This window comes from Conger conger, chromosome 19, assembly GCF_963514075.1.
Source record: "Conger conger chromosome 19, fConCon1.1, whole genome shotgun sequence".
Lineage (NCBI taxonomy): Eukaryota > Metazoa > Chordata > Actinopteri > Anguilliformes > Congridae > Conger > Conger conger.
The window spans coordinates 16,154,478-16,179,447 of NC_083778.1; the positions used below are offsets into that span (position 1 = coordinate 16,154,478).

Genomic DNA, 24,970 nt, shown 5'->3' on the forward strand with positions numbered 1-24,970 from the left:
GTTCTGCTGGTGGCGCGGGAAGATGACCTCATTCGGACTGGTCTGCTGGTGGCGCGGGATGACGACCTCATTCAGGCTGTTCTGCTAGAGGCGCCGGGTGATGACCTCGTGCAGGCTCTTCCTCTGGTTTGCGCTGAGTGATGACCTCACTCAGGCCGTTCTGCTCACAGCTTCCACAACCAGGAAGGAAGCTCCGTTCCGTCCCGAGCTGCCTGAACATGTCCGCTTCTCCTGTTCAGCCGCCGCACAGGGAACAGCGGCTCGCCAGGGACGATGGACGGATCTCCTTTTTTAACGGTGCCGTATGTAATTAACCGCTGTCATTTAAATGCTGCTGGCAAAGACTGTAAGAGAGAGAGAGAGAGAGAGAGAGAGGAGGAGAGGGAGAGAGAGGGAGAGGGAGAGGGAGAGGGAGGGAGAGAGAGAGGGAGGGTGGAGGGAGGGAGAGAGAGAGGGAGGGTAGAGAGAGAGAGAGAGAGTGAGAGTGAGAGTGAGAGGGAGGGTAGAGAGAGAGAGGGAGAAGGAGAGGGAGAGGGAAAGAGAGGGAGAAGGAGAGAGAGGGAGAGGGGAAGGGAGGGGACAACACCGTGTTCTCTGCACACTCTCTCATTCTCCTCGTCTGGGCAGTGTCTGGTCTCCATGGTGATGAGATGTTTGTGTTCTGGTTTTTCTGTGTTATAACCAGCTCCGGCTGAAAAACTGGAACGGTGTCAGAAACGCGCTCGCCGTTACTATGGAGCAGCCCACGTACGGCCGGCTCCCAACCGCTATCCGCCCCCCCTCCCCCCGGGTCCCCGCTTCGATGCGGGCGAACACTTTCCACACCTGTCCACTTCAGTCACGACCACGTTCCCGCGTCTCCACAGTCCACATGTGACGTGTAAAATGTGTGTGATTTCAGCAAAAGGGATTAGGTTCACGCTAAATCATCATCGTGTTAATGTGTGTTACGGCTGGAACATGAAATCCTCCCTCCAGCTGTCCAATCTGCTGTTCTATAAGGTGTTAGGGGTGTCTTTATTTTGAAGCAAAATGCAGGAACCAGGAGTGTTTTATGTTCAAAGGAATCGGATGCTTGATGTTGTCTCTCATTTGGGGGCCTAGTCACGGTCCCTGTATTTGTGTGTGGCAGTTTGGTGACGAAAGATATTCTGATCAAGCTACAGGTAGTGTACAAAGAATGAGAACACTAATGTAAAGTCACTTAATTGGATGCTTGTTCGCTATATGTTGCCGGTAAGGTCTGTCAGTTCTATGGCGTAGAGTCTACCAGCACACACCTAGAATTCTGGAGGGTGATTGTGATACCATTCTTCCATGATTAACAAGCACACCAATTGTCTGAGTACATTTATGCTTAATTGTCCCACACTGTAGAAGTTTTCTTCAGTTTAGTGTGTAGCTTTCTCAATTCTATAAGACAAAAAGGTTGGTCGGTCCAATTAAATAAATGTAACGTTTATCGTTTTGAAAGATAGGTTGCGCTGAAGTCAGAAATCCCCATCTCCTAATTGCACTGTGCTCAAGTCTAGCCCACGTTAATACCCAAGTCCAAATAAATATGAAATAAGTATCTCGACATGAGAAGATTCTGCGCTGCTTTGAGTGAGACAGGAAAGTAGTCTGGTTTGAAATGGTGGTCCCACAGCAGTATGGAGTATCCGCTGGTTTTGCAAATTGATTCATGCGCACCGTGCCTGTGGTATCCCCAGCACAACTGCGCTCTCTGCAGCTCAACTCAAAAATCATTCTGCCCTGTAGAAATAATGCGTTTTTAAATCCGTGTTGACCGATGGGAGCTTCTTCTACACCGGGGCCCTGCTGATCGTCCACTGATTCCACAGCACTTCCCACGCCGTCAGAAGTTGCATTCCCAGCTATGTATTTTACACTGTCGCCAGACTACTTCGCCAAGGAACGAACGTGTCCCACGTCTCCCGTGCGCTACATCCAAATATCGTGTGGAAATCTCTCATTAGTCGTGCTGCGATAATGTTTCTTTTTTCGGATGATATTTTAGTGGAATGTGCCTTTCTTCTACTCTAAACTGTGTCTAATATCTTAGTCACAGATTTCTAGTTTGTTGTTGTTGTTGTTGTTGTTGTTTGTTTGTTTGTTTGTAGTCTAACAGACACCATTAGACACCATTGCTGGTGAAACATCGATGAGTTCAGCTGTCCGACCTGATGCTCACCCCTCTGTTAACATCACCGAGATCTCCTCCTGCACTCAAGCCGTCTGTAATATCTCGCCCCAGGTCATAAATGTCACACAGGACACTGCATGTTATTCGCTTGATTCCCACAATGTGCAGCAGCCTGCTTCTGTCCTCATGTACCCAGGGGTTTCCGTCATTTTGTGCGCTACCTGCAGTAGCCTCGTTTCTGATGAGAAGTCCGAGCAGGGCCGCCCCTCCTGTAGTCTCTCGTTCCCTCCCTGCGCTCTCGTGCGCTGCTGCGTTGCATCCCCGTTCTGTTCTGCATTGCATTGCTCCGTCTCTGATTACTGAAAGGCCCATGTTTGTAAATGTGCTGTCACCGTTCAGCAGATGGGCTTGTGACCGAACAGCTGCTGCATGGGCAGGGAGCTGCTCTTTTGCGTGAGGAACTTGGACTGAATCGCGCCATTCAATCGCGTCTGCCCGTTTGATTGGGTAGCGCGTTCGGCCCGCGGATAGGGATTGGCCTTCATACCTCCAAAGCCCCACCCCTATCCCCCCTACATGAACAGTCACAAAAGCACATTGGTCAGCTAAGTGCCGACGCAACACTGATTGGATTTGTTTGGCATTCTCCATAGACCCACCCCACCTCCAAACCAATTGGTTCAATCTATTCCAAGGGTGCAAAACCCCAGTCCTTGAGGGCCGGTCTGCATACTGGTTTTTGTTCCAACCAATCGTCTTCTTTTTAATTTGCTGACAGCTCTATACATTACCCTGGTTCAAGCCTGTACTTGAGCACAGTAAAATCATTATGACGCACTTGCAGTCTGCAGCTGTAGCCGGTACTCATACACATCAGATAAAGTACGATTGAGTCAATTGAATAATTAAGACCAAAAGTTGGCACAAAATCCTGAAAAGGACCGGCCCTTGTTGTGCACCCCTGACCTATTCCTCCTGGTTGGATTAATGTACAGTATTTTACAGTGTACTGGAACACAAAGTCCCATCTACGGGAAGCACAAAGCTGAATGCTGAGGTTACATTGTACTAACACTGTGCAAACGTCTCCTGTGAGAGTGGGTTTGAAATCAGTCTCCACGGTCGTAAACACAACACCATGGAACTTGTTTCCATCAGCTTTTTGTGTTACTAAGATGAAGCCTGATAATGTGATTATAGATTTAAAGTGTTACAAGAAGCAATGTGTAGATGCGCCCAATGTGAGAAGTTTGACCTGCCGTGGAAGTGGTCATGGTCACTCCAAAGATTTTTATTTACATTTTTATTCATCTTGCATCCTGTAGGATCATATTGTCATTTGAATGTTATATTTCAAGCTTTCAAAAGTTATGTTTTTATTTACATTTGTTAAGTTGACATTTATTAATGTCAATACTGAAAGTAAATGCATCAAGATGAATTTGGATACAGTTTAATGAAGACTTTACCTGTTGAAAATTTACCTGTTGTCAATGGAAAAACCTGTTCAATGACCAGTTTTCAACAGCCCACTGCAAACGTTGGATTTCAGCAAGACATTGTATATTTCCGTATTTCACAATGATTTAATATTTGATTGTAAAACACTTGCGTAGGCCTAATACATGTTCAAAATGAATGTTGCATCCAAATATGAATTGTTATACTTTAAATCACTCCAAACATCCGCACACCAGCCAAAACCGAGACTTAAGACTTATAGGGTAATTGAAGCGCTTCATCGTTACCCCTGAAACAAACAAACACTCACCTCCGAGTGCTCTCTCGCACACGATAATCATAGGTGATCAGTATTAGGGACCACTCTTGCTTAGAGACTTCACTGTGCTATTGCTTCTGAGTAGGCTGTAATGAACCATGTTATCCTTTTTGTAGAATCGAGTTCTGATGAGAACACATTGAAAACCAATGTACAACTTATGGAAGAATAGTGCCTGGTATAAATCTATTAAAATATACATATTGTCTTCAAAAGAAAGCAAAAATGTGTGCCTCGTTTTGTGTTTCCTATTTATTTGGTGCATATAGAAACCTAATCTATGTATAAACATGTCCATCTGCTTTTTTAAATTTTTTTATTTTTAAATGTCATCGTTTGGCTTCTCTTGCCATGAAGGCAACACATTTAATAAGGACTTGAGATGTTTGATATGGGGTTACCATGGCAACAAAGATGATCAGTCAAAGGTTTGGTTATTCTTAGAAGTGTACGTATTCAAAACATACATTTTGAAATTTTGCTGCAGTGCAGCAGGTCTGGCAGTGCTTATGCTAAAAGGCAAATGTGAATATTCCTTAGTGTCCTTAGTTATGAAAGCTTTTAAACGTGAAAGGCATCACTTAAGGTCTGACGCCAGTCTCTTCACAAGGCCACATCAATAAATCCTTCAGCATTTGAGCAGATTGTCTAAGTGCTGCTCATGTTTCAGGTTTAAAATGCTTTAGTTATTTAGGAGTAATAGTTATGGCCCAACCACTCTCCCACATACCATGGGGAACACAAATGACCTTAACCCAAAACAATTTGCCACCAAATGAAATCAAAATCAATACAAAAAATAATTAGAAACTAATAAAAAAGGAAAAACTGGGCAGGATGGTCCAGGCACTAAACAGGCCAGCTAAACTACTCCTAACCAAACACACAACACAATCAAATCCAACCTACCCCCAACACAACCAAACCTATTCCCAACCTAACACCCAACACAACCTAATCTAACCTACTCCCAACCTAACACCCAACACAATCACATCCAACCTACTCCTAACACAACCAAACCTATTCCTGACCGAACAACCCAACACAAACTAGTCTAACCTACTCCCAATCTAACACCCAACACGATCAAATCCAACATACTCCCAAACACAACCAAACCTATTCCCAACCTAACACCCAACACAATCAAATCCAACCTACTCCTAACAACCAAACCTATTCCCAACCTAACACCCAACACAAGCAAATCCAACCTACTCCCAACCTAACACCTTAATCCAACCTATTCCCAACCGAATAGGTAACACAACCTAACCTAATACTCCTAATCTAACACACAACACAACCCAATCTAACCTACTACTAACATAATACTAACCTAGGAGAACACACAATCTATCCTCACCTTTCCAAGAGACAAAAAAGGAGCGAGTCTTCCGCGAGCAAACTTCCCTACGGACCTAAACTATGTAAAAGGGTACTCAAACAAAAAGATAACCTGCCTGACCATCTGCTAACATACAAACAAAATGGACTACTAAAACAAAACGCTTCACTAAAAGAATAAAACACAGTTGCCAGCACTCTAAAAAAAGGAGTCTCCCAACAATGAACCCACCAGCACCCCACACAAAAAAAAAGTCATGAAATCCAAATACTGCCAAGCCTCTCAGTTTTATTCTTTTGGCCAGGTGACCACAGCTGCACATACCTAGCAATCAGGCTAATTGGCCAATTGGCTGCACCTGCAGGAGCCAGTCACAGGCACAGAGGCTCCAACACAGGGGTACGGAACAATCATTTCCCCCTAAAGACCATAAGGCAGAGAATTAGTCATTTAAAAATAATGAGTAAAATGTTTCTACCCATTTTAATCCTGATTTCTACTTTTTAAAGTACCCCCAATTCTAGAATTTATAATTGCATTCCTTTGTGGGTTCCATCTCTGCAACCCCTTCAATCTGCGATCCGCCATTTTGTCAGGTATGCATGTCTCGAGGGATGTACAGTGAATGAAGATTTGATGGGTTTGCAGTTTAATGGCTGTAAGAGTGTCTAACATGCTGTCAGGAAGCCATTAAAATATGTATGTTTCCCTTGTGCTTTTCTCCAACGTTTTACATGTCTTTTTTTCTATTAACAAATGTGTCCTGGAATTGTCAATGAGCAGCGCCTGTACTTGGGTCATTTTGTCCTCACAAAAGGCTTTTATGGAAACTGAATGTTGAGCATGCAGTACATATTTTTTTTCAAAGTGGTAAATTGAGGACAAACTGTACTCTTCTGTTTTCCACTAATGCTACCCCTTTTATAGACGTCTCTGAGTCACCTTTTCTGTCAGTGGGCACGTATTAAGCATATGTGATTTATAATGTCTAATACAGGAATATTTGATTTTATTATATTCAGTGTAACCCAGGATGAGCCCCCTGGCGTGTCAGAGTAGGCATGTTGTCCCAGGCAATAAGAGATTAAACAAGAAAACGACTAAACAAGACTACTGTCTGTTCTGGCTCCACGGTGGTGGAACAAACTCCCCGTTGAGGTCAGAACTGCAGAATCTCTCCCCACCTTTAAGCACAAGCTGAAGACACACCTCTTCAAGCAGCACCTCTCCCCATCCCTCCCTACCTCCCTGTGAACCTTAATTTTTGTCTCTGTGACTTGCTTTGTGTATCGGTATTTTTAGTTGGCTAGGTAAGCAGTGTTTGGATAGTTAACTTTGGTCACTTTTGCTCTGTTGTTTGTTTGTTTCTTTGTTCAAAAAAAAAAAAAAATTGGCCCTGGTCCTTATCTTTGTTGTACGGATAGCAGTTGAAATTGTACTTCCCTCTAGGGTCTTTCAGCGAACTTATCCCTGGTTATGGGTATGCACTTTGTTGTACGTCGCTCTGGATAAGAGCGTCTGCCAAATGCCAATAATGTAATAATGTAACAAGAAGTGCCTCAAATCTGAATCTGGGGAGAGGGAGAACGGTGCGGTGGGAGTACTATTTTAGGGCATCGCCGAGACTTTAAATACCGGCTGTCTGACAACACGGTTTGGCCCAAAATAGTGCGGGCAGCAAGCGAGGGAGCAAGAGAGACGAGGGGTCTTTGGGGAGTGACGCAGCGTTTCCGAGGCACCAGCTTGGGCTGGAGAGGGAGTCGATAACGGGCGTGAACTGGCCCCTGACCTCCAGAGGCCATTTTGTTTTCTATCAGTCTTGCCGCGAGGGAGAAAGTCTGAGAGAACAAACATTTACAAACTTCCCGTAGCAGTCCGTCTCGAGACCGATATAGAGGGACCTCGGTGAGACCTTGCGGCAAAACTCGGAGAGAAGCCCGTTTTTCATGTCGGCCATTTTACATCGTCCTGGTCACCCCTGCGTTTTCCTCCTGATAGTCACTCCTCCTCTGTCTTCTGCAGACCGTGCATTACACTTGCTTAAAAATGCAGCGCACGCATTTTCATAAAAGAAAAGGAGGTTCGCGGTTCGTCGACAGTTACTTTTCATTTCTGCATCCAACAGCTGAGTATGTTCTTGTATCTGAGAGTTTTATTTAACCTACCGATACATCAGTGTAGAGGACATAGGCTCCTCCGTGTACTTTCTGTAGCCTACTTTAGCTACGTCAGGATACATCATTTATTAGGTTTGTGAGGTGCGCCCTTTAATATTTTCTTCAGTTTTATTCAAACAGGGTGACAGGATAGTGAAGGCGCCCTGGCAGGGCTCAGACTCCCGCCGGCTCCTGGCTGAGCCCTGCTCCTGTGGGTACGCTAACGCGGGGCGTGCACCGCTGGCTCCACGAGAGCTCCATGGACAGATGGGTCCGGGGGAGCGTCTCCTCTCTGTGTCCCCCAAACAGGACCCTCCGTGTCAGCCGTGAGCGTCCTCTGCGGCCCGGCAGTCGAGGTTCACCGACAGGAAGTAAACCTCAGGACAGGAAGGAGGTAAGCCTCAACCGTCTACCATTTACCATTAAGTGATCGTGCGACCCAACCCCCAGAGATGGACACCAGTCGTCCAAGTGCAGTGGACCACCCCCCCCACCCCCCCACCCCCCAGACGACCGGAGCACAAATGTTTCCTTTCCTAAAGGCTTTTAAAATATTCTTGTTTTCCCATTTTCTTCATCTCCACTGTTTTCTGTGAGGTTGTTGGTGAGTTGGGTTATGTTAGATTGCATCTGTTTGCAACGCCGTGGGTGTTGTCTCACCTTTTCACGGGTCTGTTGTGGTGCTGCTGACTCTTGTAGCTGTGCATCTTGCCCTGTAAATTTTTATGTTGTTAACCCATAAAAAAATTATTATAATCATAACTATGCCTAGAAGACTGTAGTGTTGCCAGTTGTTTTTGATGACAGTGTGATTGTATTTTCAGGCCTTTTTAAAAAGAAATAATTTCTGCATAAACGACACCACATTGCACGAAAGGGTAAAGCTCTTACTCAGAAACAAAGAGGGATATGTCCCAGCCGCTAGTTTTGAGATGTCTGTGTGCCTGATGACTTATGAAATAAGAAAAGCAATCAGAAGGATTATATGCAGGTTACTTACCCCAGCCGATTGTGTGTGTATATCATCAGCCGACTGTGATTGTGACTGCCTGGTATTTTATGTGCTGAACATTTCAGGTGAACGGTTTATTTATCCTCTTAAGCCACATGCCGTTGGAAATATACAGTGTATGCATACCACGAAGAATCAAAGTCCCATTCACATTGTCGTATGCAGCACCTTAAACCGAATAGAGATTACATTTGTTTGCATATTTTATTGTTATTTATTTACCTGTTTGGTTGGTTCAGTCCAGGGGTCGGCAACCCTGGTCCTGGAGAGCCGCAGGGTGTGCTGGCTTTCGTTGTTGCTTGGCATTAATTGATCAATGAAAGCCGTTGATTGCACAGTTAACTCACCTCACCTGGTTTCTTGGGTCTGAGTCGCTTGCTTATTTTAAGGTGGAGACGAAAGCCAGCACACCCTGCGGCTCTCCAGGACCAGGGTTGCTGACCCCTGGTTCAGTCAAACAGCCTATATGTCCTCCTCCTCCTCACCTTTAGGGGGCCGGTGTCCCTCCCTCCCCTGGAATCCCCGTCCCATTTATCTGTTGCATCACCTTCTCTAACCCCACTGCTATGACCAACTGGTTTATCTTACAATTCAGCAACTGTGGGTGAGAAACGGATTAGACACACACACACACACACACTGATAAAGTCGGGATTGCACCCGAAAGGGCTGGGTTAATATTACCAGCGCACTTGCCAAATGAGCTACTTCAAGTCTACAATCAGAAATGTCAAAGGAGGAAAAGCTTCAGCACCGCAGAGACGGGATGGGGAACTTTGTTCAGTCGGAAACAGTCCAATCATGTCACCTTCTTTAGGTGCTACAGAGTGGAGATGCTGTGGATGGAGACACTACCTTTGTTCGGTAGATGACTGAATGCAGAGGGATGGGAAATAATATTTGTTCAACAACCATGGTGAAAAAAAAAGGTGTTTGGAGACATTGATGATGGAAAAATCTGTTTCAGTGTAAAAACTGAAAAACATAAGACAATGGTCTATTGTCCAAAGAGTGAAAAAAAAGCTACATTCCAGATATGCTATTTTTTAATTAATGGGATTAGTAAACCAAGGTATTGGGTTTAATACTTTTTGTTTTGATGGAAATTGATTTTGATTTTAAACATTAGTATACATTGGTAACTTTTTTTAAGTACAGTACATTTTGTACTTTGTACGATCGTGGACTTTTTTATGTAACATTTGATACGGGTGGAAAACACTTGCTGGGACATTGAACCATTTTCTGTGCAGAACTTGAGTTTGGTGACGGTGGTGTAGGTGGGACGCATTACAGGTGACACATCCTGCTTCCCATATCCGTTTTCGTCATCGCCAAATATTTACCTTTTTGAGATTCTGACATGCGGTTCGGCCGGATTTGCTTGTCCTACGCATATTGTAAGTATTATCATTTTTTATTTTAGTGCTGCGGCGACAGCTGTCAGTTTGTTTGTTTATTTAGGAAACATGAGTAATATGCTGTCTAAAATATGAACCAAGTTATGCTAAATGGGCGTTGTAGCTAATCGCTTAGCATGGCCAATGTAAACAAACTAAACCCACGTGTCTTAGCAGCTGTTTCATGGTGTCGTTGCTATAAATGCTTTTGTTTTCTTGATAATTCTGGTCACCTTTTCTTTTTTACATTTCGATTATCTGTTGTTTTTCTGTTTTATACAACTGACCGTTGTTGAGCCTTTGTAGAGTTTTTTGTGGTTTTTCCTGGTGTGTTTGGTGATATGTCTGTTGACCACTGTTTACTTTGGAGGAGTGTTTTATTGTAAGTGTTGTTTTTGCTTAGTAGTTGCTGTATTTATATCAGGGGTAGGGACCCCAGTCTTCCCGGTGGCAAGATCTCAAACAGATGAATTAGGGAAGGGATGACTGAAGAACCATTATACTTTCTCCTCAAAAGACTCTCCTCTCCTTACAACGTTGTCGCGTGATTCTTTGTCGTCTCTCTACGATATTACAAACCCAGTCATGCTACACTCTCCAGCTGAGGTTGTTATTTAGAGATGGAAACCAAGCTGTTAGGCTGAAGGTCAATGCTGACTCAATGAAGCGGGTATAAAATCCTTGCAGTACTGTGACTGATCGGCATTCGGTATCCTGGGTTTATGGAGGAAGAACGTTTTGCGAATGACGTTTCGCACGCGCTCAGTGGCAATGACAGCGGGATTCAAAGATCAGTCTGTTGTCAATAATAGGGCCCAGATAATCAAACCGGGGTTTCTCTCCCGACTGTACGGTGGGAAAGAACAGCCCTTCGTGTGTATTTTACGAGTTATGGATTTGATTTGACCTGTGGAAGAACCTATGCACTGCACTTGGCTGTGTATGGACCCCACTTCCTCAGGGCTTTCTGCTGAGGACAGTACTTTTACTTAAATGGCGAGGGTTAATATTGCAGTTTTATTTGGGGACTAGGGACTATTGCATTTCTATTTGTATTTATATCGTATTTGCATTTCTATTTGTCTTGGTACTGCAGTTACTGACCAAATTCTTTACTGACTTTACTGCCTATTTGCCACGTGTTCAGTTGTGTTCATAACTGATTCTTTGTGAATTGTATCTTATCCAACCTGTTCTGTAGTTTGTTCTAATGCCCTTGATATGCACTTGTGTTCTGCATGTTGCTTTGGATCTAAATGCATCTGTTAAATAAAATAAATGTCGTGTAATGCAATGTAATACGTGACACTACTGTGGCTGAACTTTGCTGAGCTGAAATCCTGAATCCTGAATCCTGAAATCTGATTGGTAGGTATGCTGCCCAGCACTGAAGCATATGCCTCAGGGGACCAATAGATGAGCTGACCATGCGGAGGAGACGCAGGAAGTCCCCAGATGGAGGAGCTGTGTAAGTATGAGTTTTTTTTTCTCCTACTATGCACCACATTTGGTGTAGATTAGTGTATTACTACCGACAGTCTCACATACTTCTACCTTTATGCAATCAAACTGGTTTGATTGTGTAGGAGTATGGGGGACTGTCTGTAGTAATGCACTAATGGAGGGGGGGGACCTGGACCAATTTTCGTTTTTTTTTTTTTTTTTTTTAACTTGCCGCCAAATTCAAACCGCCAAAAAAAATAATATAACCCCCATGACGTCTTCTCGGAATTTTCGGGGGGGCTAGTCTCACCACTTCCCCTTCACTCACTCCGCAGCCACACCACTCCCCCACCCTTGGGGACCACCTTGTCTTGCCCTTCGGAACCGTCTCTCCCCCACCCTTGGGGACCACCTTGTCTTGCCCTTCGGAACCGTCTCTCCCCCACCCTTGGGGACCACCTTGTCTTGCCCTTCGGAACCGTCTCTCCCCCACCCTTGGGGACCACCTTGTCTTGCCCTTCGGAACCGTCTCTCCCCCACCCTTGGGGACCTCCGACATTGCTCAGGTGCGACGCTCAGGGATTCGAACCAGCAACCTCTACCTCCTGAGGTGCGGTCTTTATCTCTTACGCCACGGTGTCCTTCGCATTTACGCTTGATTTTTCCAAGTACTTAAACCGCACAATGGACAAAAGCAGTGCAAATTGAAAGGAGAGTGTGGGGTTTGAACTCGGGACCTTGCTGTTGCAAGGCAAGAGCCATTCCTCCACGCCACATTGACTTGTGCTTTTTTGCCCAACTTTCCTGCAGTGACGTGAAGAAGCTGAGACGTCAGAAATGGAAAATCTAAAGGAGGAACCAGGATTCATACCTGTGATCCCCTCATTCAGAGCCCACGACACTACCTCTGCGCCACCGTGAGGTACAGAGTGTGGGTGAGCAGCAGTGGACTGAGGATGAGACTTCAGAAATGTAAGTCAAATAAAGACAAATAATGAGGTTTGAACCCTGTACCTTTGAGTCTCCAGGCAAGGACGTTACCTTTGTGCCAACTCCTCCTCAGCGCTCTGGGTTGCTCTGCAGTGGACTGATGAAGATGAGACCACAGGAACACAAGAGAAGTAAAGAGGAAGGGTGGGGTTTGAACCCACAATCTCTCCGTCCAGAAGCAACGACCATACCACTACACCATGGCTGTCTTGGCTTTTTGTTTGATGTAGTAGATTCAAGATGATGAGCTATTAGAAACACAAGAGAAGTAAAGGTTAGGGATGGGGTTTGAACCAACCATCTCTCGTTCTCGAGACAGCGACCATACCACTACGCCACGGCTGTCTTGTTGTTTGGGCTGATGTAGTAGACTGAAGATGATGAGTTTATGGAAACGGAAGAGAAAGAAAGGGTGAGTGAGGTTCGAACCCCCGACCTTTTGGTCCAGAGACCATGACTCTAACCACTGAGCCACAGCAACCCTGCTAAGACGGCAGCTTTAACGCCTTCATAAGCAATCCAACACCATGATACTGTTATGGTACACTGGCAATTAATTTTCTTTCATTTATTCTCCTTAATTTTTTTCAAGTCAGCATCCTAATTATACAGCAATACTCACACGGAAACACTTCAGGTTATGGACTGAAGAATTACATTGTAATAACTTTACACAAGTACAGCTGGGATTTGAACCTTCCACCTCCTGATTACAAGTCCGCTCTCTTAACCACTACGCTACAACACACAACAGACTTATACCTTTGATAATGAGGCTATATACACTGCTGCTCCATTGGTTTTAATGGATCACCTGACAGTGATGAAGTACTTCACTGCTGCTACTGTAGCCATAATGGTTATAATGGTTATAAGAGTGATGCAGTACTACACTGCTGCTACAGAGGGCTTAATGCTTATGAGAGTGATGCAGTACTACACTGCTGCTACAGAGGGCTTAATGCTTATGAGAGTGATGCAGTGCTACACTGCTGCTACAGAGGGCTTAATGCTTATGAGATAATGCAGTACTACACTGCTGCTACAGAGGGCTTAATGGTTATAAGAGTGATGCAGTACTACACTGCTGCTACAGAGGGCTTAATGCTTATGAGATAATGCAGTACTACACTGCTGCTACAGAGGGCTTAATGCTTGTGAGGGTGATGGAGTACTACACTGCTGCTACAGTGGGCTTAATGCTTATGAGAGTGATGCAGTACTACACTGCTGCTACAGAGGGCTTAATGGTTATAAGAGTGATGCAGTACTACACTGCTGCTACAGAGGGCTTAATGCTTATGAGATAATGCAGTACTACACTGCTGCTACAGAGGGCTTAATGGTTATAAGAGTGATGCAGTACTACACTGCTGCTACAGAGGGCTTAATGCTTATGAGATAATGCAGTACTACACTGCTGCTACAGAGGGCTTAATGCTTATGAGGGTGATGCAGTACTACACTGCTGCTACAGAGGGCTTAATGCTTATGAGATAATGCAGTACTACACTGCTGCTACAGAGGGCTTAATGCTTATGAGGGTGATGCAGTACTACACTGCTGCTACAGTGGGCTTAATGCTTATGGGGGTGATGCAGTACTACACTGCTGCTACAGAGGGCTTAATGCTTATGAGATAATGCAGTACTACACTGCTGCTACAGAGGGCTTAATGCTTATGAGGGTGATGCAGTACTACACTGCTGCTACAGAGGGCTTAATGCTTATGAGGGTGATGCAGTACTACACTGCTGCTACAGTGGGCTTAATGCTTATGAGAGAGATGCAGTGCTACACTGCTGCTACAGTGGGCTTAATGCTTATGAGAGAGATGCAGTACTACACTGCTGCTACAGAGGGCTTAATGCTTATGAGAGAGATGCAGTACTACACTGCTGCTACAGAGGGCTTAATGCTTATGAGAGAGATGCAGTACTACACTGCTGCTACAGAGGGCTTAATGCTTATGAGAGTGATGCAGTACTACACTGCTGCTACAGAGGGCTTAATGCTTATGAGGGTGATGCAGTACTACACTGCTGCTACAGAGGGCTTAATGCTTTTGATCCGTATGCGCTTAATTATTATTAAAACCTTTTATGAATGTAAAAAGCAATATATAAACCCAAAATATAGAACATGTGTAACTTTTGATAGCTGCTTCATTTAAGGAATCCTTTGCTTTTGAGATCTGAACAATATGTGGTTCAAAGTCCCAACTAATCAGATGATCTAATTTATGGGACATAGGTGAAACAAGAACAGCAACACGTGTACTTTAAGGTGATTGGTTGGTTAAAATTGTATGCCTTTGAATGATATCTTCCTTCACAATGATCGAAGATGAGACATACAGACATACACTCGCAAAGCATCGCAGGTGTGTGTTTGGGTCCCAGGGTTTGTAAAGGTATATTATTTTTTGTTTGTGTATTTTATTCTGCTGCTAATTTTCTGCTGACATTAAAGTTGAATTGTGTTCAGTGCTCAATAAAACGAATATACATACAACAAGGATATTCAGTACATCTTTATTATCCCCTGAAGGTAAAAACAAAAAGTGCACATTAAAAAACCGCATACATTTGACCACCTTGACAGTGAAAATAACGACAGTGCTGAGTTTTTTAATTAAGCCCTTTTTGACCAGCAGAGGGAGACAAATCCCTCACCTGTCGTGCCTTGAGCTGATTCCACTGATGAAACGCTTCCAACTCCCTTTAAAAACTACGGGCCCAGTTCAAACGATTCTTTTTCTTTTGCAACAAAATGATGAAGTAAACATATTGATAACCACCCAATGTTAAACCAGTGTAATGTTTCTGTGCACCCGTTTCATAAATGCGCTGCTGAATTTTAAACTGTGACACGAGTAACTATTTCAAACTCAATTTCCCATCACTGACCAGGGCTTTTCTTAAAACAAAAAAAACAACAAAAAAATCACATCGCAGAAGACATTAAACCATCTATTCCTGACCAATCAAAACCACTCCTGAGATCCAATTTCAAACGTTCATTCACTTCCATTTCATGTTAATAAGTAATCATTTTGTAATAAACTACCGAGACACTGTTTTAGTCAGTCTTGGAAGGCGCCAAAAACACCCAACATCCTGCACTGTTGACAGATCGCAGGGTTAGGGGGTTTCCTGCTGGGACATGGTCGCCATGGCGACAGGACCCCAGCGTTCTCATCTCCTCTTCATGGTGGAGGAAGAGTGAATGAGTGTTTCTGCCAGCCACACAAACAAACACCGGTCAGCTGAAACTGAATTAACACATCGTTGAGAAGACGTACCTGGATATTGAATGTGCATTTTTGCGTATATTTGTAATGTCTTTCCTGCCAATCTCTCAAATTTGTTTCAGTTGGACTCGTTCAGCTTTAATTTGAATTCAAGCCGTTCCCCCGCGTTTGTCTTCAGCCCTCTAACTCGTTAAGTCAGAACTCAGATTGGCCAAGTGAACTTTCTTATCTGTGTCGTGCAGAGTTTTGTAATTGCAAGCATTTTCACGGCTTTGCGGACAAAAGGGCAAAACAAAGAGTGGCAGACACTGCCTGTGTGAAGCGGAGCGCAATACAGTTTCATTAACCAAAGTTCTGATTTAAAAAATACGAGTGTTTTTGAGAAAGAAAAAGCGCACATTGGTCAGATTTCCCTCACAAATCTGCCTGACTGACAAGCGGAATTTACCTTTCCAATAGCCCCACTGCACTTGTTCTGCTCCGATTAGATTGTTTTTTTTGTTTTTTTGCTCCATCGTCGGTTCACACCTCGCTCCATCTGATCCACGGCGTGAACGTTTCGGTAGCAGATGCAGATCAGGTTAAAGGTTTGAAACGCGTGTCCTGGCTGATACCCGTGTGTCTACCTCAGATTACTTGTTTTATAAAAATTACGTTTGGTCAAAGTGCTTGGTAGCCGACTGTTAGAACGTCACATGGTTTTAACATCTGTAATGGGCGTGTTCCGTAGGCGAAATTTTGTAATACGCATGGCGTGACGCATGCGTGTATTGTTGTTTATCTTCCTCTGTGTTAGCTAAACAGACTTTGATTACAGATCTGACTTGATACCGACCAACTATTACCATCATATATGTTAATGAGCAACGTGAGTTTGCCGAAAAACCACAAAATTATATTTGCTCAGACGTGCGTAAAACGGCAATGAATCTCTAAAGCAGAGAAATACAACTCCGGCCCTGGAGGGTTGGTCTGCGTGCTGGGCACAATAAAACCTTTAGGACACATTTGCCATCTGCGACAGTCGCTGATGCTTATACAAATTTCTGATCCGGATATGATTGAGCTAATTAAATAATGAATTAAGTTGGCACAGAATAATTGTGTGCACCGCAACCCTGACCTACGGATTTACTGTAGCTTCCAAACAATTCAGTCTGTACATTAGGTGCCAACCTGTACCAAAACGTATGAATGCACTCGGTGATCTGTTGGTGTAGGTGTTCATAGTTTATATCATAATTCATATATACCCCGGCCGGGGGGGTGGAGGAGGACCGAGTTTGGAAACCACTGGGCTCGCTTGTTCTTTCAGAAAATCCAACGACAGTTATAACAGATGGCATATTATGTATTGTGTAAAGTTTGTACTTTCACAGGTAGGTCCAACAACATTTGTTCTGCTGGCATCCTGGAATCTGTTATAAAGCACAGCCGCGTCTTATGTCTGACGCATTTTCCGTAATGATTGAGCGCTAAAGGGATACACATACCTCGTGACACATAAAACACAAAAGGTGCCGTCTTTACTGACAGATAGAGACACCGAAATGTCAACACAAAATGGCTGTCCACTATCACTCTGGCGTGTGCTATGCGCCGATGGTGGTTGGAGATCATGAGAAACTCGGTTGTATGATAATACACAGAATGTCCCTCCGGTAAGTCATGCACTTGTGTGATTTATTTCCCACAATGCATTCTGGCACCATAAAGCAAAAATATTCTGTTAGAAATTAAATGGTCTATATAATATTAAACAATGACATTCATTAACAAATGTGTGATGGGTGACTCATTGGATGTTCATTTTTTCTGATTATGGATGTATTCTGACTTTATTCATCTGTTTGTTGCTCATATGTTTGTCACCAAATGCAGTATGTTCTTTTAGGAGACCAACACATTTTTGTATTAGTTTTTTATTCAATTGCATTGAAATATATTCACAGAACATATAAGTGAGAGTTGAAATATATTATGTAACATACATAGATTGTTGAATTAGGCAACAGAGTTATCCTAAATATCACATACAATGTATGCTTTAAGAAAAGGGAGTATGTTTCATCTGAGTCAAAGATTTTACATTGTTCACTGGAAATCAGTAGCATTCTGCATTAACATAAGGTCCAAGGTACGCAAATTCACTTTTTTGTTTATAAAATACAACAGGTCCACCACATTAAAAACATTTTACAAATTACATTCAGCATTCAAGGGAGAGAACGTCTATTTTGTTTACCTTTGGCACGGTCGTCCAGTATTTCTAAAAGATATTCTGACATGTTCTGATACACGATGATGCATATCACACAATGCTCGTGTACTTGTTCTAACGACTGCCCTGAGCTATACAAAAAAACGAGTTTACTCCAAAGAGAACGACAATTCCAGCCAGCATGTCTGAGGAGGGGTGTTGAGGTGTCAACACTGAAGACCAGCAGTTTAAACAGCACCAGGATCACTCTCCAAAAAAAAATGTTAACAAGTGTCGAACTGGACTTTCAGAACTCATCTTGACTTCTGCAACCAGTGAAGATGGTTGTATAAATGCAATGCAACGGCCTAACAAGCATCGCTCACACCTGATGGCAGGCCTTGGGTCACTCTTCAGATCCCATCTGTGGGTACTTTACAAGCAAGCGGCAGCCGCCAGAATGAAACCCTCTGAACTGTCCGTGTTCAACATCCCCCCCTCTTCCCTTTCGGCTATAAAACACGCCCCAGATAAATGTTGAAAATCTGCACGTGCCCAGCCGAAGTTAACACCAAAGTTACTTGCCAGAATCCCATGGGGTTAATCTACATAATCCGATCTAAGTGCCCACTAATACATCCGAACGAACAGCGAACAGGGATAAACACCGAGACAATGCAATTCTGCAAGCCACTGTGCTTCAGGCTTCTCTGTAGCAGGTTATTTAAGGAGTAATACACTTAAGACAGCAGACTGAGAAGTAGATTACACATTATTCTAGTGCTTTACAGTGATTATTCACTTGATATGTAGGCAATATATATATATATGTTTTAGAGAATACAATATGATTACAACAAAATATAAGGCAAATATATAAATATATATATTTATCGAATGTAGATTCATTTTCATTTTAGGTTACATTGCTTATATATCATTTATTTATGAAAAATATACTTCGGTTTGTGTATAAAGCTTATTATACTGACAAATGTACACATTCTCATACACTGCATATTTCATACATATAAATTGGGCCATATTTACAAAAATGTACAAAATGGCCTTGCACCACCTGACTACAGCATAATAAAATAATATTGGAGTAACACATTTTATAGTATGTCTCTAAGTAGATTCCTTAAAGGGATCATTTCTAATGCACAGGGTTATTTCAGTTTTAGTGTAGTCTGTTATGGAGGCAGATACAGAGCAGTGTATAAACTTCTCTGGTGTTATGAGGTTGTGACTTCCAGTGTATTTTCCTGCTATAACCACAGACCACAAATTCCCATGTAGCAGCCATTGTAAAATCAGCAGGTCAAGCAAATACCTTAAATATCCTTAATATTACAAACGCAAAAGTTGTTTGGCCATCAGAAGACATACACTAACACTAAAATAACACTGTAAAGCCCTAGAAAGTGAACTCCATGACTTGTCTTTGTTTGCATTTTAGAAAAGTGCTGTGAAAGTTAATACAAATGCTACAAAGTCCATTACTGATAGAGCCAAACTGCACAGTGCAGAAGAGTGCAGTTGGATCGATACATGCCATGTACACAGTTAGGCTACACACTTTGCATGGCACACATATTTCAGATAATAAATGACCTTTTTCATAAATATACCATATAAATGCCTTGAGGGGGAAGACACGATACATAAATCTAACACTTTTGTCAAAATCTCCTTTTGTCAGAAGTTATACCAACGATTCCAGCCACAGCAACCACCAAGTCAGTGATGCTTAAGATGGGGGAAGAAAGTAATTTGCCCACAACTTCTTTGTGAACTAGCACCTGGTTCAAAGCCACGCAGGAGTCATTCTTAAGAAGATGGTTTTAAATTTAAAAATGGGAAATTAATGCGCTAGAAAACACCCAGCACTCCATCTGCATCATCTAATGTGTTGTTTAATTAAACAGCCGCCCCTGATAGGCCTGTTCTTCTCCCAGGTGATGTCCCAGTGGCTGTTTTGGGAGCTGTTCTCAAAGAGGGATTCTCTGGGTAGTTTCTGGAAACTCAATTTCAGTTTGGTCTGATAATGGACTTTTTTTTTTCTTTTTTTTTTTTCTTTCTTTTATGAAACCCCCCAGGAGGCATTCAACGCACTGACGCCCTTGAGGCACGTCCTCTTAAATACACCAGCAACGGGAAGTTTGCACTTTTTTTTGCACTTTTTTTCACAACAGAGGTTCCAGAAGGAATGTGCAAATGAGTGTACAGCTCTTCGGTTAGAATCCACAACATATGAGGAAAATTACACATAAATATAAGTTGGCAGTATATACAAAACTCTGTTACATTTAAATAGTAAAAAAAAAAAAAAAGACTGCTGGGACATTCTCAAACATGGTATATAAAAATAAAAATGAAAATAAATTGCCATGTGCTCCCGTAGAGTTTTCCATGAGACAGCTGCAGTAGGAACGGAGTCAGAGTCAGGGGATTAGCTTCAGCGTCTGGTGTACACCATATCTGCAGGAAGAATAAAACAACACGGTGTTACTGTAATGTAGTCGAATCTCCCAAAATGGCTGTATTGGCACATTGTTATTATGTATGTATCATGCAAGCAAACAGAGACATGACAAAGTGTGTGCTTGTACTTGAGTTTTCTTCATGAATAGTGTCTTTGTTTAATAGACATAGTCATGCATTTATCTATTACAAGATATGTATTCATGCTAATGTACTGTGTGTGTAGTGTGTTTGTTAAAGAAGGGCACAAGACGCCGCACAAGACGGTGTAATCCTCGCTGTGCGGATGACCGGGGGCGGGGGCGCGGCAGTACCTCTGTGGTAGTCGGGGTTGACGTTCTCGTAGATGGGGTAGAGCGGGTTCTCCTGCTCGCTCCGGAGCTTCCTCGCCCTCAGGACGTCCCGCATGCACTGGTGGAGGTACGCGTACTGGCACTGTGTGGGAGACAGAGACGCGCTTTTAGGGCACATTTTATTTTAAGTTCACAAATGCTGTAGGCGATTAGAATGTTCTGAACCGAACATTCTAATGCTGAGGCCACAACCACAACTGGCAGTTGAAAGCAATGGAGTTCTAGAACGCTGGCTGAAAAAAAAAAAAACATTCAGAAAAAAAAAACCTCTTGTTCTTTGAAGGGTGAATATGACTTGAGTGCAGGACTACCGTTTGAAAAGGACCTAGGTATCCGTTCATTCATACTGTGATTCACCACGCCTAATGGGCTGTAATGCTTCACCCGGACGCACGCATTGACGTTTACAGATTCCAGAAGTGACACTTTAATATTGCCTCGTAAATAACATCTCAACCATAGAGGAGTGTCTCCAATCTGGTTTCTGTCGGCGATGCTATTATGGGATGCTGAAGCACTACTATGGCTGGGGAACAAGAAAAACTACATCACTACCACCATCGTCTGCATTTCCACATCTACACCCAGTCAGACGACATTGACATTGACACCGTATGTTAAATGACTTTAATGTAAACAACATTAAATTGTTTAAAGGCAAGGGTTGAAGTTATGGAGGAAAGTGAGATTTGGAAATGCTTAGTTGTACTACATATTCAGACTACTGTTGTGGGACCAGATGTGAAACTTTGTTGTTTGTCTGCATTTACGTGAAATGTTGTAATTTTGTCGTGTCTATAGTCTATTTTTGGTCTTTTTAAAAAGAGGTTTATAGTCCCAATATGACTAACCTGGTTAAATAAAAGTCAAATGAAAGAAAAAAATAAAACAAACTTTCCCCAGTGTTGGTGAAACTTTGTGAGAAAGTTGGCGAGACGCTGTGAGGACGTTGTAGGAATGTTGGTGAGACGCTGTGAGAATGCTGTGAGAACATTGTGGGAACGTTGCCGAGACGCTGTAAGAACATTGCGTGAAATTTGGAGAGACGCTGTGAGAATGTTGTGAGAAAGTTGCCGAGACGCTGTGAGAACGTTGCGAGAACGTTGTGCTCACCTCGGTCTGCACCATGTGGGAGCGGTGCAGCCGCAGGTCGAAGACGGCTCCGTACACGTCCACCGTGTCCTTAGTGTCCAGCTGCTGGAGGACACGGTCCAGAGCAATGAAGGTGCCTGTCCGCCCCACCCCGGCACTGTGGGGGAAAGAGAGAGAGAAAACATCTTCACATCTTTACCGGTAATGTGTTTACTGTAAGTGTTCATTCATGTCATTTATGGGATTTCCATATTTCTGTGTGTGTTCCTATGTACTGTATAATATTGTCAATATTTTAAAAAACTGGTCGGATTTGGTCAGTTTTTCAGGTCCGGGGCTTATCATTTTTCTCGATTTCCAGCGAGACTTTTTTTGCATGATGTAAAACTGGACAGAGATAGTTTCTGGTACTTAAAACCAGTCATCTTATGGACAGCAGGACCTGAGATGAAACACAAGGACGGTTTACAGCCTTGGCACCTCCCCCTCTCCGAACCTCCACCTCACGCTCACGACTACCGTCTGTTCCGGCTCCACGGTGGTGGAACGAACTCCCCGTTGAGGTCAGAACTGTAGAATCTCTCCCCACCTTCAAGCGCAAACTGAAGACGCACCTCTTCAAGCAGCACCTCTCCCCACATCCCTCCCTACCTCCCTGTGAACCTTAATTGTTGTCTTTGTGATTTACTTTGTGTTTCGGTATTTTTAGTTGGCTAGGTAAGCAGTATTTGGATAGTTAAGTTTGGTCACTTTTGCTTTGTTTGTTTATTTGTTGATAAAAAAAAAATTGCACTTCCCCTCTAGGGCCTTTCAGCGCACTTACCCCTGGTTATGGGTATGCACTTTGTTGTACGTCGCTCTGGATAAGAGCGTCTGCCAAATGCCATTAATGTAATGTAATGTAATGTAATGGGACCTCCGAAGTAGGACGGTTTACGGCCTGGGACCTCTGAAGTACCTGCAGTGCACCACGGTGGCTCCAGACCCGGGGGTCCTGTTGATGTAGTCCCTGACCGTCCTCACGAACTGGATGAGCGACTGGGTGGTCTCGGGCACCCCGTGGTCCGGCCACACCGTGTAGTGGAACTGACGGACCACCTTGGAGAAGTTCAGCTGGTACTCCTGTAGGAGGCGATAGTGGTCAGCGTCGGGAGACCCCCCCCCCCCCTTCCGACTCAAATCGAACCGCACGCAAGCGGCTTCAAGATGACCGGGAATCCGGTTCTCTCAGTGGCGTGGGATTGATTGAAATCTGGCCACAAAGCAGCGGCCCCCAACCCTGTTCCTGGAGATCTACTGTCCTGTAGGGTTTTCATTCCAACCCGAACAAACCACACCCCATTCGACAGTTTGGAGATCTTGTTGTGCTGCTAATTTGTAAAGTCAAAGGCACGCCAAATTAGGGTTGAAATGAGAAACCTAAAGGATGGTAGATCTCCAGAAACAGGGTCCATATCAGGGATCTCCAAATCCAGCGCCGATTTTCTTTTCTCCTCTTAACAGCGTAAAGGTAGTGTTTTCCCCCCGTGCGTATTCACACTTACGCTAAAGATCTTGAACTCTCGTATGGTCCACTCTGGAAGTTCAGACTCGGACACCATCTGCACAATGAGATCTCCGTAATACAGAGGGTCCTGGTCAAAGGGCCAGTAGTGATCACACTTAACCTGAAGGAGACAAGAGACACACACACACACACACACACACACATTTTGTCACACAGGGGTCAGCTTCATGCTTATAAACATGGCTCAGGCATTAAGAGCAGTCGTCTGGCAGTGGGAGGGTTGCCGGTTCGATCCCCTGCCCGGGCTGTGTCGAAGTGTCCCTGAGCAAGACACCTAACCCCTAAATGCTCCTGACGAGCTGGTCGACGCCTTGCATGGCAGGCAGTCACCGTCGGTGTGTGACTGTGTGTATGAATGGGTGAATGAGAAGCATCAATTGTACAGCGCTTTGGATAAAGGCGCTATATAAAATGCCAACCATTTAAACACATGGGGTTAGACTTGACAATAAGGTTCATGAATTAGCATAAACTAATGTAGTTGTTAACATGAATTAATGATGGACAAACACATTAAACAAGTATAGAATTAACTTTTCATTAGTTAATGCATTTGTTGACAGCTAGCTAATGTATTTGTTACATGTTACATATATAAGCAATCCAGGATTGACTCAATTAGTAAACCATTAACAAATACATTAACTGACTTTTTAATTCCGATATGAATCGGCAATAACTAATGTAATTGTTAACATGAATAAATTACGTACAAATACATTAACAGAGAGCTGCACAGATTCACTTCTCAGTAGTAGTTGGTTAACTACATTAGTTCGTGCCAATTCATGGGGACCTTACTGAGAAGTGTGACCATGACACAAAGCTCTGTTTCTCTCAGAGAGAGAGAGGCAACCCTCCAGCTGACCTTTCCCTCGTTGGCTAACATTTAAGACGAGGCCGTCTGGCAAACATGGCGGCGTGAGGGCCAAATCACCAGAAACACGCCACCCCCCCACCCTCCTTCTGCTGTCTGTCTGTCTGTGTCTGTGTCTGTGTCTGTGTCTGTGTCTGTGTCTGTGTCTGTCTGTCTGTCTGTCTGTCTGTCCGTCTGTCCGTCTGTCTGTCCGTCCGTCCATCCGACCACTCACCCGGCCCTTCTCCAGGCACTGCGTCACCATGACGACGTTGTGGACGTTCTGCTCCCACACCATCTTCCAGAAGTCGTCCTTGGTTCCCGGCAGGGGGCCCTGGGTGGCGATGTACTCCCGCCGGAAGTTGTTGCCCTGATACGGTGGAGAGAGAGAGTGTTTGTTACCTGGATTGTTTGTGCCGATCGCTATCGTTAGTGTTTGGGTATTAGTCCTATGGTTTATGTGTCATTGTTTTCTCATTGTTAATTGCTTTGGCAATATTGCTTGTGTACTGTCAGAGAGAGAGATGATTTGCATTTTATGCAATAAATGTGTATGTATCTTTGTGTATTTTATCCATTTGCTTTGACAACACAGATATTTGTCATGGCAATCAAGCCAATTTAAATTTAAATTGAAAATGAGAGAGAGAGCCATTCTTCAGCCTTCACTAACTGTGGGATTTAGTGAAAAGCCAAAACACAGGGTCTGAACACAGTCACTACAACCGATCATTACCATTTGGATCAAAATGGCTGCCATTACTAAAATGGCCGACCCGAGCCACAGCCTTCACCCCTGTCTACCGCCACACACCGTCCAATTACCATGTGATAGACAGGTGATGCACCCTCAAGAGCCGGCTGAAAGCTGCATTGTAATTGGT

General features: G+C 43.7%; 1 protein-coding gene and 1 long non-coding RNA gene across 4 annotated transcripts in view; one reads left to right on the top strand and one right to left on the bottom strand.

Annotated features, from left to right (window-relative positions):
• Nucleotides 1–9,778: 9,778 nt before the first annotated feature.
• On the top strand, nucleotides 9,779–14,795 carry LOC133119220 (uncharacterized). 2 transcript variants are annotated; one of them, XR_009706498.1, is made up of 4 exons: nucleotides 9,779–9,845; nucleotides 11,218–11,313; nucleotides 11,624–11,854; nucleotides 12,099–14,795. It is a non-coding gene; the product is annotated as an uncharacterized LOC133119220 (long non-coding RNA). The 2 variants fall into 2 exon arrangements; XR_009706499.1 differs by lacking the exon at nucleotides 11,624–11,854.
• A 2,642-nt stretch (nucleotides 14,796–17,437) lies between these two features.
• Nucleotides 17,438–24,970, bottom strand: part of LOC133118943 (receptor-type tyrosine-protein phosphatase beta-like) — a 53,855-nt gene continuing 46,322 nt past the window's right edge. For both annotated transcript variants that reach the window (XM_061229252.1, XM_061229253.1), the window contains 6 exons: nucleotides 24,322–24,456; nucleotides 23,208–23,330; nucleotides 22,622–22,785; nucleotides 21,685–21,820; nucleotides 20,533–20,653; nucleotides 17,438–20,215 (listed from right to left, as the gene is read on the bottom strand). In XM_061229252.1, the coding sequence (XP_061085236.1) occupies nucleotides 20,193–20,215; nucleotides 20,533–20,653; nucleotides 21,685–21,820; nucleotides 22,622–22,785; nucleotides 23,208–23,330; nucleotides 24,322–24,456 (702 nt within the window). In that variant the 3' untranslated portion in view covers nucleotides 17,438–20,192. The remainder of the gene's footprint in view (nucleotides 20,216–20,532; nucleotides 20,654–21,684; nucleotides 21,821–22,621; nucleotides 22,786–23,207; nucleotides 23,331–24,321; nucleotides 24,457–24,970) is intronic.